The sequence below is a fragment of the Dermacentor andersoni genome, chromosome 3 (assembly GCF_023375885.2).
Source record: "Dermacentor andersoni chromosome 3, qqDerAnde1_hic_scaffold, whole genome shotgun sequence".
In the NCBI taxonomy this organism is placed as follows: Eukaryota; Metazoa; Arthropoda; class Arachnida; order Ixodida; family Ixodidae; genus Dermacentor; species Dermacentor andersoni.
In genome coordinates, this window is record NC_092816.1 from 1,032,284 (window position 1) to 1,046,358 (window position 14,075).

Sequence of the window (14,075 nt, forward strand, 5' to 3'; positions counted from 1 at the left end):
GAAGAAGAAAGTGAAACATAATGTAAAACAAAAGTGAAACATAATGTAAAACAAAAGTGAAAATCTCGTCTCAATAAATTATAACAAATGTGCTCATTTGGCAGCCCCAACTTCAGTTCTGATACACAGTGGAACCTCAGTGATGTGATCCTATTATGTCCTGGCACCAACATTATGTGCTGGAGAACACAAAAGGTGGCCCAATGGAGTTGCACTTCTTACTGGTCCATATGCTTCCTGAAAACACAATCTTTCGGCACGAACATTCATTAGACCATTAAACTGCAATCATACGATATGTTTTCCAGTCGCTAGATCTCATGTAAACAAGAAAAGATGCAAAATGGTGCGATCTAGAACAGTAGCCACCCGTCGGAGAAGCTTCCCTACAATACTTGCCTGGCCGTCTCACTTGAAAACGCTGGTGTGCACCAAGTTTCTCATGTCGGTACCGGCAAATCTCCTCCCAGCTCGTCGCATGCCGCAGTTTCACAGCTATTGCTGCCAACTCTAGTGCGATAAGCAACTTGAATTATCCCTTTCACAGCACGTGGGCCATAGTACCGTTGGAAGCATACTGCGTGCCTTTAATAGATGATAACTCAAACGCGCCACCAGTTCCCTGCTGCAGGTGGTGGAAAGGCAGCGTCATGTATCGCTCTGGCCGCATCGCAGACATCGCATTTTGGCGACGCCCATCAGCTCGGTTTCTTTCATATCTCGTGTAGCAGTGTTAAAACATTATGAAAAAAATTACATGCGACTAGAGTCGCTTACGCCTTACCAGCTCGATATCTATTTCATTTATATATATATTTTTAATTCACATATATATTTAAGAAAGTCTATTTGATGGCATCATGTTAAATGAGGAATGTGTGCCCTTATTTTCAGAAAGAACTTCGACCTTGCTGCTTTGGTCCAAGAGACTGCCACAAAACTACACGGACAACGTGGCACTGCTTTATGACTGCAGGAGTTGTGCGACGAAGAATGCTACTTTCTCGCAGTACGATCCAATGCACTAAAGACATCAAATCTATTTTCTGACACCACTATGAGGTGTTCGTAAAGGAGAATATATAGTATGCTGATGGCATAAATTGTGTTCACATCCATTTTCCGTGCATGTCAAGAACTGCTGCGGATGCTCAGTGATTACGACTCTGCCAGTGTTGCCAGAGACATCAGCAAGCCCAGGGAACTTCTGAATGGTTGGTTTAGGAGATGAACATCCTGCCTGATGCTGAAAAAGCCGGAGGAATCTGAAGGTCTTGCGGCAATGAAGTTCAGCAGTGGGTTAGTGGCGTACGCTGCCATTTGGAAAGAATCCTTCTAACAAAAGAGGCGTCCCTGGAATATCTCTTTTTTGAGCTCTTAAAGGATCTGGAAGGTCACAATTTTATCAGTAAACAACAAGCAAAATACTTGTGGGAGCTAAAAGCTATTATCGCAAAAGACAAGGTCATTGTCCTTATGGATTTTCCAGAACATTACCATATTATTCTTCAGGATGCTCCCCAGTCGCTCTCATTGTGTGAACAAACAGGCTACAGCGCATCTAATAGTCACCTATACAGTGAAATCTTGATATAACGAACTTAAGGGGACTGTGGCAAATTGTTCTTTATTCTGAAAGGTTGTTATGGTGAAAGTTCCAAAATTAATCATTTCGCCCATCAAACCATCGGTTTTCACCGTCTGAACTATCCCCAACGTCGCTGTTGCTGTTTTTTATAGATTGCTCTGCCACGCAACACCGCAGAACCATATACGCGGCGTGCACGCCGATGGCCGCGCCACTGGTGGCGGCCTTGCGCAGAACGCATGGGAGAGGAGCGAGCCGCGCGCCGTAGCACGCCGTAGTTTGTTGCGTCGCTGATAGTGCTTCTCCGTCTTATTTGTGTTTTCAGAGCAAAATAAGCAACACCCTTCGCATGTGTGGGATGGCCAAAGCTTCCGAAGAATGTCGAAGAAGAATTGTTGCAGGGTGGGGGGGCTCAAATACCGGCGAAAACGTGCCGGTGATACGGTTCTAATTATTCCCCGCAAAGCCTCATCAGCAGGAGCAACGGTGGCAATGGATCGTAGCTTCGGCGCGAAATTTCTTGTTCTCATCCTTTCCTTTGTCGCTTCGGTGTTTTTTTCTTTTTTATTATTATTTTTTTACTCAATTGTAGTTAGACGGGTAAGCGACGAAGTTCGTCTGCAGTGCAACCTGCGGTTTAAAGGCATTTCGCTAAAGTTCGGAATGCCGTTTGCCGCTTATATTGTTTTCCGCTTCTTTACCGCGTTGGGCTAGCTAGGCAGCACGACTGCATGAGCGCATTGTTTTGCATGTTAAAGCTACAGAAGTTTGCAAGAACTGAAATTGTTAGTTTTATGTGGCCCGGTAAATCCTCGCACCAGCTGTCGCGCACTTCATGTTTTTACATTTATTTTATGCGTGGCTTCGCCCATGTTTAACTGTTGCTAGTTGCTTCATGCATAACTCCTGATTCTTTTGAGCTGCGAGGTTTTCACCCTGCCTCGTTTGTAAAGGGTATAAATCACGCTGTGTCTTATCGGAATGACACCAAGCAAGTGCTTCTTTAACAGCTTTATTCATTTCGCCCGAGGGCACCTTAGATATTGTGGTTTTTTGGGAAATGTGTTTAGAAAATAGGTAGCTCAGGGCGAGAATTGCTAATAGTTACTGCATATGGTATTTTTGTTCTATTTTTCGCTGATCCATTTTTCGCTGAGTAGTTCGCGTCACATCATCATACCTTGATGCTGTCTGAGCAGACTTAACACGCCGAGTGATTTGTTTGTTTCACAACGTAGTCGCTTCTTGCAAGTGAATTTTGCACTCAGCTGAATTATTTCTTATTGTGATTACGCCGCATAGGACTAAACCTGGCCTTGCCGCCAGCGCTGTATCTAATTTGACTGGCGCTGCTCTGCCTTTAAATATATCATGTGGCCATTCTCTCTAGTAACATTTAAAAAAAGTACTGCAATGTTAGTCACACTATAGCTTTGTACGTTTCCAAGCAGTTCCCTTAGGGAATTTAAAATTGCAAAAACTACAGCGCGAACGGCAGTTCATCGGCGGTACAGTGCTAACACGCGCTTTTATTAACCCGTGCGTTTGGTGGCTTCGTTGACTATAGTGTACGCGTTTCTATCAATAAATTAGCAATTATTCTACTTCAGGCGACTTTCACTGTATACACTTATTCGGCGGCGTCACATGTATTCATCGGCAGAAAAATCGCAACGGTATATGCAGACATCGCACCGTGCGGGTTTGTTATCTAAGTCTGCACTAACGACGGGTGCTTATTATTGAGGTACAGAAGCAGCATTACGGCAAGGGTAGAATTAAAGAAAAAAAAAACGGTCGAGACATCGCATTAGTCAACAAAATTTGTCGGCTAGTTTACATGAGCTCCACTTCATGTAAATGGTCTTCATGGCGTTTGTCTGCGGGACGCACCTGGCGCGTATGTGGACCATGTTGCCCCAAACACCGGTAACACCTTGTTCATACCCGCTCCCACAGAGGTCTGCGTCTTCCCTACAGCTGTCACCGCAGAAGAAGCAGTCTGGCGCCCGAACCAAGGACAAATCGCAGCCGCGAACTTCAGTCACCCTTGCTGCAAAGCGTTGTCGTCTGCTACTGCTCCCACGCGTATTGTTGGAAGCGCCCGCTAGGTGGCTATCAGTGGCGCCTCTATAGGCGGTGCACGCGGCCTATACAGAGTGGTGCGTGCCAAAAAGATGCTGATGCCGAGAAAACACAAACAAACGAGCTTCATGCGCCTATAAAGCATACGCTTTCTTTTTGTTTGTTTTTCACATTCCTTGCTGTGAACACCACAACTATTTTGCTTGAGGCAGACACCTCAACTACTATTCCAAACCACAAGAGCATGTAAACGACACCGTCTGGAAAGTGCGACGGTGTGGCATCCCCACAAGCACGAAGGTTATATGCTTACATTTCTCCGAGCCTGTGGCTGGTACAACCGCAGGAAGAAGGTTGAAAGAAAAAAGAGGCAGGTGTAGAAAGAAGGGTGAAAGAGAAAAAAGGCACCCCTCCGTTACTAGGCAACACTTGCCTGGGCGGAGCATGTGCTCGTAAAACCTGATGTGTCGTCACTTCTGCAATAATGTCCCCTTCCAACGTTTCTTTTCTTCCAGCGCCATGTCAGGTTTTCCAAACCAGTGCGCCGTGGTGTCCGCTTTCTGTGCCTCATTGTCTGCTAGCCGACTGTTCCGGCTGCCGTAAAGCACACGTGGAGAAATAAAAATCCCCAGATCTCGGAATATTATAGTGAAATATTTAGCGCGTACAAGTGACAAGGACACAGTGAAGGAGGACACACGAGTGCCAACTCGCCCAACTATCAGTTCTGCTGCAATTTATTTCTAGTGGGCTCTTTTCCGTGTCATATTCTTCCTCCCGCTAACCCAGCTGTCTTAGCTTCACTAATCGCACTATGTGTGTGCCGAGCAAGAGTGGCCTCTTGACATAAAAAGAACTACGAATTCTTACCAACTCCCCAAGCTATCAGTTCTGCTGCAGCTCGGAATTAGTTCGTAGTGCTGCGGCGTTGTTAACATGACACAGAAACTGAATAATGATATTCTGAAGTTCGCAGTACCAAAATATTCTGAAACACCTTTACATATAAACTTTAAGCTGTCAGCAGGGGATTTCTGAAACGTTGGTTAATCTAAAAAGTTGAGAAATGTGGTTTTCCTAGAAACAAGTTTTCACTGTACTATCTGGTCGATGAGAAAGCAGCGATGACATCATTGCTATTTGTTGTCATTTCAGACTGCCTTGACTATAGAATATATAGAAGCGGAAACCGCTTGCCCTTCTTGTGGGCGCTGCTTCAAGCTGGAGGGATGACAAATACGTGCTAGTGCGCTTACGTACATGTGTCTTTGCTGTGATATCGCTCTTAGTGGCTTGTGACTTGGAGAATTATCCAAAGCAACATCTGTTATTTGTGTAATATGTTGCTAGGAAAATTAAAGTTAATTAAATTATGGGGTTTTAAATGCCCAAACCACGATCCTATTATGAGGCACGCTGTAGTGGGGGACTCCGAAAATTTGGACCACCTGCGGTTCTTTAGCGTGCACCTACATCTAAGTACAAAGGTGTTTTCACATTTCGTCCTCATCGAAATGCGGCCGCCGTGGCCGGTGTGTCTGCCTCAGTATACGTGCAGCACAGACTTATGACGTTAGTCAGCTGTCCTTGTCCACAGCATGCAAAATCGTGCACGGCGCGAAACGAGACAATCGCAACAACTCGCACGCGACAGTGTCCGTGGAAGTGCACCACGCCAGGGAAGGAATTTCACTTGCAGAGGCTAGACAGGGCAAGTGAAGGAAGTGTCTCTCTTGGCAGTGGCACTCACCTCCTGAAATCACGGGTTCAGGGCACTGAAATGCAGTAATCCCTCGTTATAACGAAATCGCTTTACTCGAAGCGCACAAAAGCTTGATCCGCTTAGAGCGAAGTGGCGAGCGGAGTTAATACAGCCAACGAATTTGTCTCATGCAGGCACAGAACAGGCCACAGAAGTACCAACCCTATGACCGATGACCGTCTAGTAACGGGTACCAAGTGAGTGCGGAGTGCTCCCAGCTGTTTGCCGTGGAGCGAACGCAAGAGGTGTCAAATTCCATGGCGCAGCGCGCCCGAACCGTTAATCTCGGTCACAATCGCATCGCTGGTGTTCCCCGCGATAGAACCCACACGAATATAGTGTTCCTGACGCTTTGCGATGACAGAAAACCGCGGTCTCTTGGATGCCGAAAAGTGGCCAAAAGACCGTGGGTACACTTGTACCATAGCATTCCATGGGGTGCACTCAATGAGCAAAGTTTTACAGCTCTAAAGAACACTTATGGTGCTGAAACATGCCGAAAAGCACAAAAGAAATGTCCCTTCAATTATAAGTGCCATGTTTGATGAGAGGAGCTATCTGAACATCAGACCGATCAAATCGATTAATGCTGTGCAAACAGAGGGAACATCAAAAGCAGTGCGTGTGAAAATTAAGCGTAGAAGCATGTGCGAAGACTGGGCCACTTAGCCACTGGAAGGCACGCCGATTGTATCGAACACTCGAGTTCACACACACACTGATGTGTAGTTCAAAGCTTTCTACCTACATGCGAGCACGCAGACCAACTTGGCATGCATGCTGGCGGTAGTTGCAGCTGGTCGATCACGGGTCTGAACGCCGCCAATGTAACCCGTGAGAGCAGTCAATCTAACCCGCGAGAGTGATCTCATGACCGATCACTGGTGAGCAAACTGTGGGGACATATTAGCGACAAGCTTTCCGTGATGATTTGTGGCCCGTTGTGACATCGGCCGGTGGCAAATTTTCGTCCCAGCCAGACGATTGGCCAAACTGTCTAGCCCATAAACCATAATTGGAGCTGCGCCGTTGAGTGTCGGCGACTAAAGTTACAGTTACCGAATCAACGCAGATATATTCACAGCGGTCACACGACTCTCGCCTTCTCGCCTAGTAGAACTTACTGTTGGGCTAGTTGCTAATGTTGCTAGTTGCTAAAAACAAGTATTACTCATGTGACCTACCCTTCCTTCTTAAGGCAGACCCGAAAAAAGGTTTTGGTGAACGATTGCTCTCGATTGTCTCACCCACAATGTAATGCTCTTTAAAAAAGACAGTGACGTCCAATAACCAATCTGCGTTCGAGTTTAACAGGCATTCACCAGTTAAGATTATTAACGAGTGCAAATTAAAAAAAAAAAAAGTTATGGGGTTTTACGTGCCAAAACCACTTTCTGATTATGAGGCACGCCGTAGTGGAGGACTCCGGAAATTTTGACCACCTGGGGTTCTTTAACGTGCACCTAAATGTAAGTACACGGGTGTTTTCGCATTTTGCCCCCATCGAAATGCGGCCGCCGTGGCCGGGATTCGATCCCGCGACCTTGTGCTCAGCAGCCCAACACCATAGCCACTGAGCAACCACGGCGGGTAACGAGTGCAAATTGTTCCCAATCACGATTTTCGATCTGTGGTGCTAATTAACATTACAGCAGAAGAGATAGCAAAACTAATCTCAAATCTTAAAGTACAGTGCAGTCCACTTACAACGATATCGAGAAAGATGAAAAATATGATCGTTATAACCGATCATCGCTATATCTGGACGGCAGTTATTAAAAAAATTTTTAAGAATAATAAAAAAAAAGAAAACGTGGAACATACCTTTGCAGCTCCGAACTCGAATTCGCTACTTGCTCTAAAGAATAGATGATGTAGGAAGTAGGCTGTGAAAAACAAACTTTATTTCTAGCGCCAATGACTGTGTCAAGGGTTAGGCGTGCCGAAATAGTCAGAAATCTGCACTTGCTTTTGCAGCGGCTTCAGCTTCACAACCGCGGTGTGCATGGATGCCAGCTGCTGCGCGAACACTGGCGGCAATCCTTTAGCATGCATAAAATCAATTAAGGAGTTGATCGACGACAGTGCACTTTGCGTGGACATCGAGGTCGGGGTCAAGGAGCCACTATCAATCTCGTTGTCACTGTTGCTGCTGCCGTCGCCACCGTCGCCATCTGTCGAGACAGCACATCTTCGGCGATCGCTTCGTCAGAGACCTCATCGCAGAACGAAGCAGCACTGTCTGCAGTCAAAAACTACTCCATCGACGCACCACCTGTGTCACCAGTAGGAATGAGCTCCCAGAGCTCGGTTATGTCAGCGGCTCCACCGTGTTGGTGGTCTCAGTGGGTTGGGGAAGTTCGTCCTGACGCACAAAGCACGCCTTTTTGAAGCAATTGTATGTGGTTGACTGCTTTACTTCATACCATGCACCCTAAACGAAGCGCACGGCTTTCAATGGACTGATCTTCAGGTCAGGGGGCCCGTCTGCATGACCCGACGTGCCAGGAGCTGCGCGATCAATGGCTAAGATTAGCCACTCCAGCATGCACTGCCGATACAGGACTTTAAAGTTGGAGATCACGCCGGCGTCCAACGGCTGCAGGCCTACCGTAGTATTCGGAGGCAGAAACATCAATTCGACAGATGTTAGCTTCGGGTTAACGCTGTGTGATCTACAGTTGTCAAGTAGCAACGCTAATTTTCTTCCTTGACCTTCAATTATACTGTTGAACTCGAGCAGCCATTCTTTGAACAGGTCGCGGGTCATCCACGCCTTCTTACTGCTGCGATAGCGGGCCGGGATGTGCTGATTCTTAAAGCATGTTGGCTTCTTTGATCGCCCGATCATGAAAGGCTTGAGATGATAGCTCCCATCCGTGCTAACGCACAGCAACATGGTCACCCTAAGTTTTGAGTGCTTCCTGATGGGGCATCGATCTCCTTTAAGAGTGCGAGTCTTCGACGGCAACATCTGAAAAAACAGCAGTTTCGTCGCAATTATATATGTCCTTCTCCGCGTAGCGCTCCAGCAGGCCGGGCAGCTTTGTCTGCAGCCACTGCTGCTTTGCCTTTGTGTCCAAAGACGCCGCTTCCCCTACCACGTTTTTGTAAACGATTCCGTGCCGCTCTTTAAAGCGCTGAATCCAGCCTCCCCCAGACTCAAAATTTGGCCATCCCAGAAGAAAAGCAAAGTTTTTCGCTTTGGTGGCAAGTATTGGCCCACTAATAGGCACATTATGCGCGCGGATTGTGATAAACCACTGCTAAATCGCCTCTTCAACATCGGCGTACAAAGGGTGTCTAGCCCTTTTCCGCTGATAGCTCCTGCCTTCACAATCGCAGTGCTCCCAGTTTTCAAGATGGTTGGTATCGTCGACTGGGCGAGCTCATACTTTTTCACGAGGGTGCTCACCTTGAAGCCGCGTTGAGAGCCATGTCGAGAGACACAGCTTTGCGCTTTGTCAGTGCCATCTTCGAACTGGGTTGTACCGTTGGTTGCACACTGCTTCGGTGGCGTCAGCCTGCTATCACGAGAGAGAGAGACGCGGGACGGGCGCCACCGCGCCGCTTCGCTTGTAACTTTTTTTTTCGTTCTCTCTCTTTCGGAGCGACTGTGGCCGACGCGCATGAAGCAGCTAGCGCCATCTTGTGGCGCACTGCGCCTACTCAGTGCGCCTACTCGAGTACTCTCTGGTGCGCGGGCAGGGCGAGACGTGTTGCGCGGTAACGGCGGCAGATACGGAGGTAAACATCGCCTCGTCTCGACATCGTTCGTTTCAGGGAACTAAGCAACGAAAATGCTACGATTATTTGGCATGGAAAATGTCGTCCAGACGGCAAAATTTTGATCGTTATATCCGATATGCGGTGAATAACCTATCGTTATAAGTTTTTTTTTTTACCCATAAACGTAATGCATAAAATGACACTCTCATGTCGACCCATCGTTATAACCGATATATCGTTATATGTGGTATCGTTATAAGTGGACTGCACTGTACCTTCTTCCACAGGCATAGATAACACAAATTCCAAGATACTAAAATATACCTTGTCTATCTCTAACCAAACCCTCTGCATCATTTTCACGCAATCATTATCATTAGGACTGCTCCTGAATAGTTCAAAAGTGCTAACAAGAATCCCTAGGAAAATTACCGCCCTATCTCACTAACCTGCATCTGTTGCAAATAGCTCAAATATATAATGATATCTAATATTTTTAACCACCTAGAATCCAACAACTGCTTTAGTAATCAGCACAGGTTCAGAAAAACCCTTTTGTGCGTCACACTGCTAGTTGAATTCACATCAGACTTGAATTTTAACGTGGATAATAACCTTCAAACTGATTGCATCTTTCTAGACTACTCTAAAGCATTCGATTGTGTTGCTCACTGTCAGCTCATTTCAAAGTTATTTGCTCTTGGACTTGACTCACAAACGCTACCTTAGTTTCGAAATTTTTTGGCACTTCGTTGGTAGTTAGCAGTATTAAATTCTTCTTCACTTTCTGATGTAATTACGAGCAATAAAAACAGCGCTACACAACAGGACGAGTGAAGGGACACAGACAACAGCGCTGACTAACAACCAAAGTGTCTTTATTCTTTCAGTCAGCATATATATGCTCTGCCGCTATCTCAAACCACAGAATCAACTGAATTGGGCATGCGCAGGGGGATTGCAATTAATGCGATAGGAAGGCAATCTCCTTCGGAAGGAGAGAAATAGAGGGAAGGCTTACACATGCTTCGCCGCTAACGTGAATGTGGAAAGCTTCGAAAATAAGGTGTGCGCGGTCATCGCAGTATTTTGACAGGTAGGTCACATCTTCAAAAGATGGCTTGCAGCCGCATTCATTACAATGCAGTGACAACTGACTGTCTTTTGCTCGTTTTTGAAATTTGTTTGAGTGCTCGCGCATGCGTCATTGATGCACCACCCCGTTTGGCCGATATAGAAACGCTTGCATGAAAGGGGAATATTACAAACCGCACAGTCACAAGAGTCACCAACAAACCTCTGTCTGTGCTGCTTCTTACAACTTTTTTTGTTGTTCTTGGTTACCTGATTGACTTGATGGCACAAGCTACCTAACTTATTTTGGCAGTGAACAGCAACCTGACGCCTGCCCTGCTGACAACCTTTTTGACATTTTTGAGATACGTTCGTCCCAGTAGCGGAAGGTAAAAAAGCGGTCTTTCTCAGCCAGGCAGCCTGTTTTTATAGCCACCGTCGGTGACGCATACCTCGGGTGACGTGGCGGTGGCGCTATGTTTTATCGACCATGCAGTCCAGCGTGCAGCTGTGTTATGCTGGGCCAGATGATAAGAAGACGGAGGGTGCGCAGAAATATGCGCGGAGTGTGTCGCCACAACCCCTATGGTGACCCCAACAGCAACCGCGTTACTGGCAGCGTCTGTCTCGGCAGAGCTTAGGGAACAGTGAATTCAATGAACAAACCAGGGAGTCTACCAAGTTGACATCTCCAAATTCCCTGAGTTTCCCAGGTTTTCCCTGAGCACCTTTGCGAAATTCCCTGAATGAACCAGAACCTTGTTTTATGTCAAGACAGGCCGACACCATGTTGCTCGATGCTGTCACTCTCTAGTAAGCATGTTGAAACAAAAGATTACTTAATCCAGTTTGAATAGTAAGGAGTAATATCTATTTTATTTAAAAAGGAAACAGAGGGCACAGCGATAAAAGTGGTAAAACCCATTCCAAATTGAGGCGAACATTTTCAAATACGAATGAAAAGGAGATGCATACATAAGTAAATATTTTTGAATATGAGCTATTTCTATCAACTGATAGCAAGCTCATCGGTATGGGGCCTGAACTTTGTCACAACTAAGATTCTCTCTCAACAGCTGGACTCAACTGTGCTGACATACTCTCTGCCCATACACAACATCTCAGTGTTGGGTTTCACTGCTTTAAAGAGTTTATTTTGGTTTGAGTGAGTGACACCCGCATCTCGGCGTCAGCCAACACTTTTTTTTTTGAGCTCAAGCTCCTTCAAAGAGGTGGCGGCACGCTTCCTTTCCCGTTAATTCCTCAGTGTGTCGTTCCTTCTGCCGCAACAACTCTGAAAAATCGGGCAGTCCGAAAAAAATGAATGCACGTCTTTAACTGCCCTTAAGGGCTAAAATTGCCCCAGGCACATCTGTAAAAGCTCTTAAAGCCTGCCAGTACACTTATTAGGCATATTGGTGCTCATACTGTGACAGGAGACGGGGGTGCACGCATGTATAATTAAGGAATACATACTGTGTCCCGTGACAACTGCCCCTTCACCGCTTAACACTGCTGTAGTACGGCAAAGCTAACTTTCAGAGACTGGCATTACGCAATGCGCTGTGCTCTGCGAGCTTCGAAGCCAATCGCGAGAATTACAAAGGCACAGTCAGTGCCATTGCTGACAGCGGCGAATTTTTTCAATTAACAACACAGCACTGCACAGCAAGACGCTTAATAGCGAACGTAGAAGCAGCTAGACCTAACATTGCCGCGGTGATGGCTACGGCTATCAGCGGATCTGCGTGCGAGAGTGCCAGTTCGAGGCAGCGAGATAATCAAAATGGCGGCGGCGGTGGGTTTGATTAATTCCATTTCAGACTTGTAGTCAGGGCAATATACATTGACAATATCGGTGGTACCGCAAAGCTGTGTGAATTATCGAGCATGTTTGAAAAATCGGGCGGCTGGAAAATCGGTCGCTAACTACTTTGGCCGTACTTCGTGCCGATGACACGACGTCAATGATGATTCATTGCAATTCCTCTGTTACTCGAGCCAGCATTAACACGACTTTCGTTCCCTTTCAATAAAGTTACAGCTAATTTTCCCTCATAAAAGCACAAATTCCCGGACTTTTCCCTGAGTATTTCTAGACTATTCAAATTCCCTGAGAATTCCCGGTTTTCCCGGTTGGTAGTAGACACCCTGACAAACGTCATCTCCCACCGAGAACGCCTATTTTCAGTCTGTCCTACGAAGATTTTCAAGCAATCACAGGAGCTCGCAATGTCTGATTACAGTATTTACCCGATTCTAACATGTGCCTCCTCCCCCCCCCCCCCTCCCTCCCTGCCAAGAAAATAAAATAACCGCGTTCGTATGCTTTACCGCATAACACGACTGTATTGCGGCAAAGCTGAATTTAGGCAACTGGCTGCTACTGTGCAGCACATTAGACCCTTCGCCATTTTTCCTGCGCAATAGACTGGTGCACATTAGATTTCTACTTTATTTAGGAGCTTCAATGTTATCTCTATGTTAGGCTTCTAATTTGGACACGCAGAAAGCGGGCATGCGTTTGATTCAGGAGCATGCTAGAATCGGGCAAATACTGCCAAATGAATGAGCGGTGTGCTTTGAAGCCTTTTTTCTGCTATCTCGTTTAATTCAACCCACCGGATAAGATCAGTTTCGGTGGTCCCATCAGGGCTGAATTACGGAAGTCGACTATAATTCACAATTTTTGTTTCTAACGTCACACTTAACTGGCTCCACTTTGGAGGTCAGCTAGGAGGACTCAAATCAGCAAACCTTTTCAGGTACTACATTTGGGCCTTTTGGCTAAGATCAATTTTAGTTTGGGCAACATACCAAGCACCTCAGTATTTGCGTTCTCGTGCCATGAGCATCCTGTCAGCGTTTCACTGGTGTTAGCTTCAGCAGCCACGAAGCTACTGGAGATCCCACCTGCTGCTAACCTAAAGTGTTATGATTTGTTGATTATGGCGAACTGCCAAGCTCAAACAGCTGCTATTCTGGCGTCACCTGAATCTAGTGGTTGACTAACCTTTTTTGTAGCTCCTCCTCCTCCTCGGTAGACGATGAAGATGAGCTGAACTGCTCAGAGGACGACTCGTTGCTGGTCTCCCTACGAGACTTGCGCTTCTTCTTGGCAGTGCGCCTCCGGCGGTGGCTGGGTGGTGCCGAGTCGCTGCTCGACGAGCGGGTGGCGCGCACCTTGCGGCCCCGCGCCTCTGATTGGCTGCTGTCGCTGTGTGCCGCCACTCGCCGGTGCTTGTCCCCACTGGTCAGTGGCTTCTTGTGCCGTTCCTCGTCCTCATCGTGATGCCGTTTCTGCAGCGTCCAATTATCCCTACTGGGTCAGACATGAGACAGCCAAACGGCTCGCCACATAGACCATGTGAGACTGGCTCAACTAAGTTGCAAACAGTTGCAACTACTCGGGCCATTTAAAGTGGAAACTACTGCTGCACCCTCTCGGTGTCAAAAAGGATTGTGCCTTGTCAGTACGGTTGCTAGCTACATTAACTTGTGTGCATGTGGCAGCAGAAGAAATACAGTTGAACCCACTTACAAAGGTATTCAAGTGCCAAGTAATTACCATAGTCAGAACCAATAATTGTTATAACGGGGCTTCACGAAAAAAGCAGAGAGAATAAGCATTCAAATATCTTAATTGGACAAAAAGAATTTACTGGTTTTAGCAATATAGTAGACTTCCATTAATTTGATCTTGACTGAGTGTCCCGACCAGTGCAGATGCATTTCTATGGGCCCAAACTTTCGTTATTTCCATCCTAAAATAGGCCTTCGCCAAATAATCTATATTTGAACAGTCAGTATGCACGTACCCAACTCCTATCGTGACCC

The 14,075-nt window shown here is 46.5% G+C and overlaps 1 protein-coding gene across 15 annotated transcripts in view; it reads right to left on the minus strand.

Moving 5' to 3' along the window:
- Window positions 1-14,075, minus strand: part of Srrm234 (Serine-arginine repetitive matrix 2/3/4) — a 285,071-nt gene that overhangs the window by 82,676 nt on the left and 188,320 nt on the right. For all 15 annotated transcript variants that reach the window (XM_055065695.2, XM_055065691.2, XM_055065690.2 and 12 more), the window contains one exon: window positions 13,252-13,538. In XM_055065695.2, coding sequence (XP_054921670.1) covers window positions 13,252-13,538 — 287 coding nt within the window. The remainder of the gene's footprint in view (window positions 1-13,251; window positions 13,539-14,075) is intronic.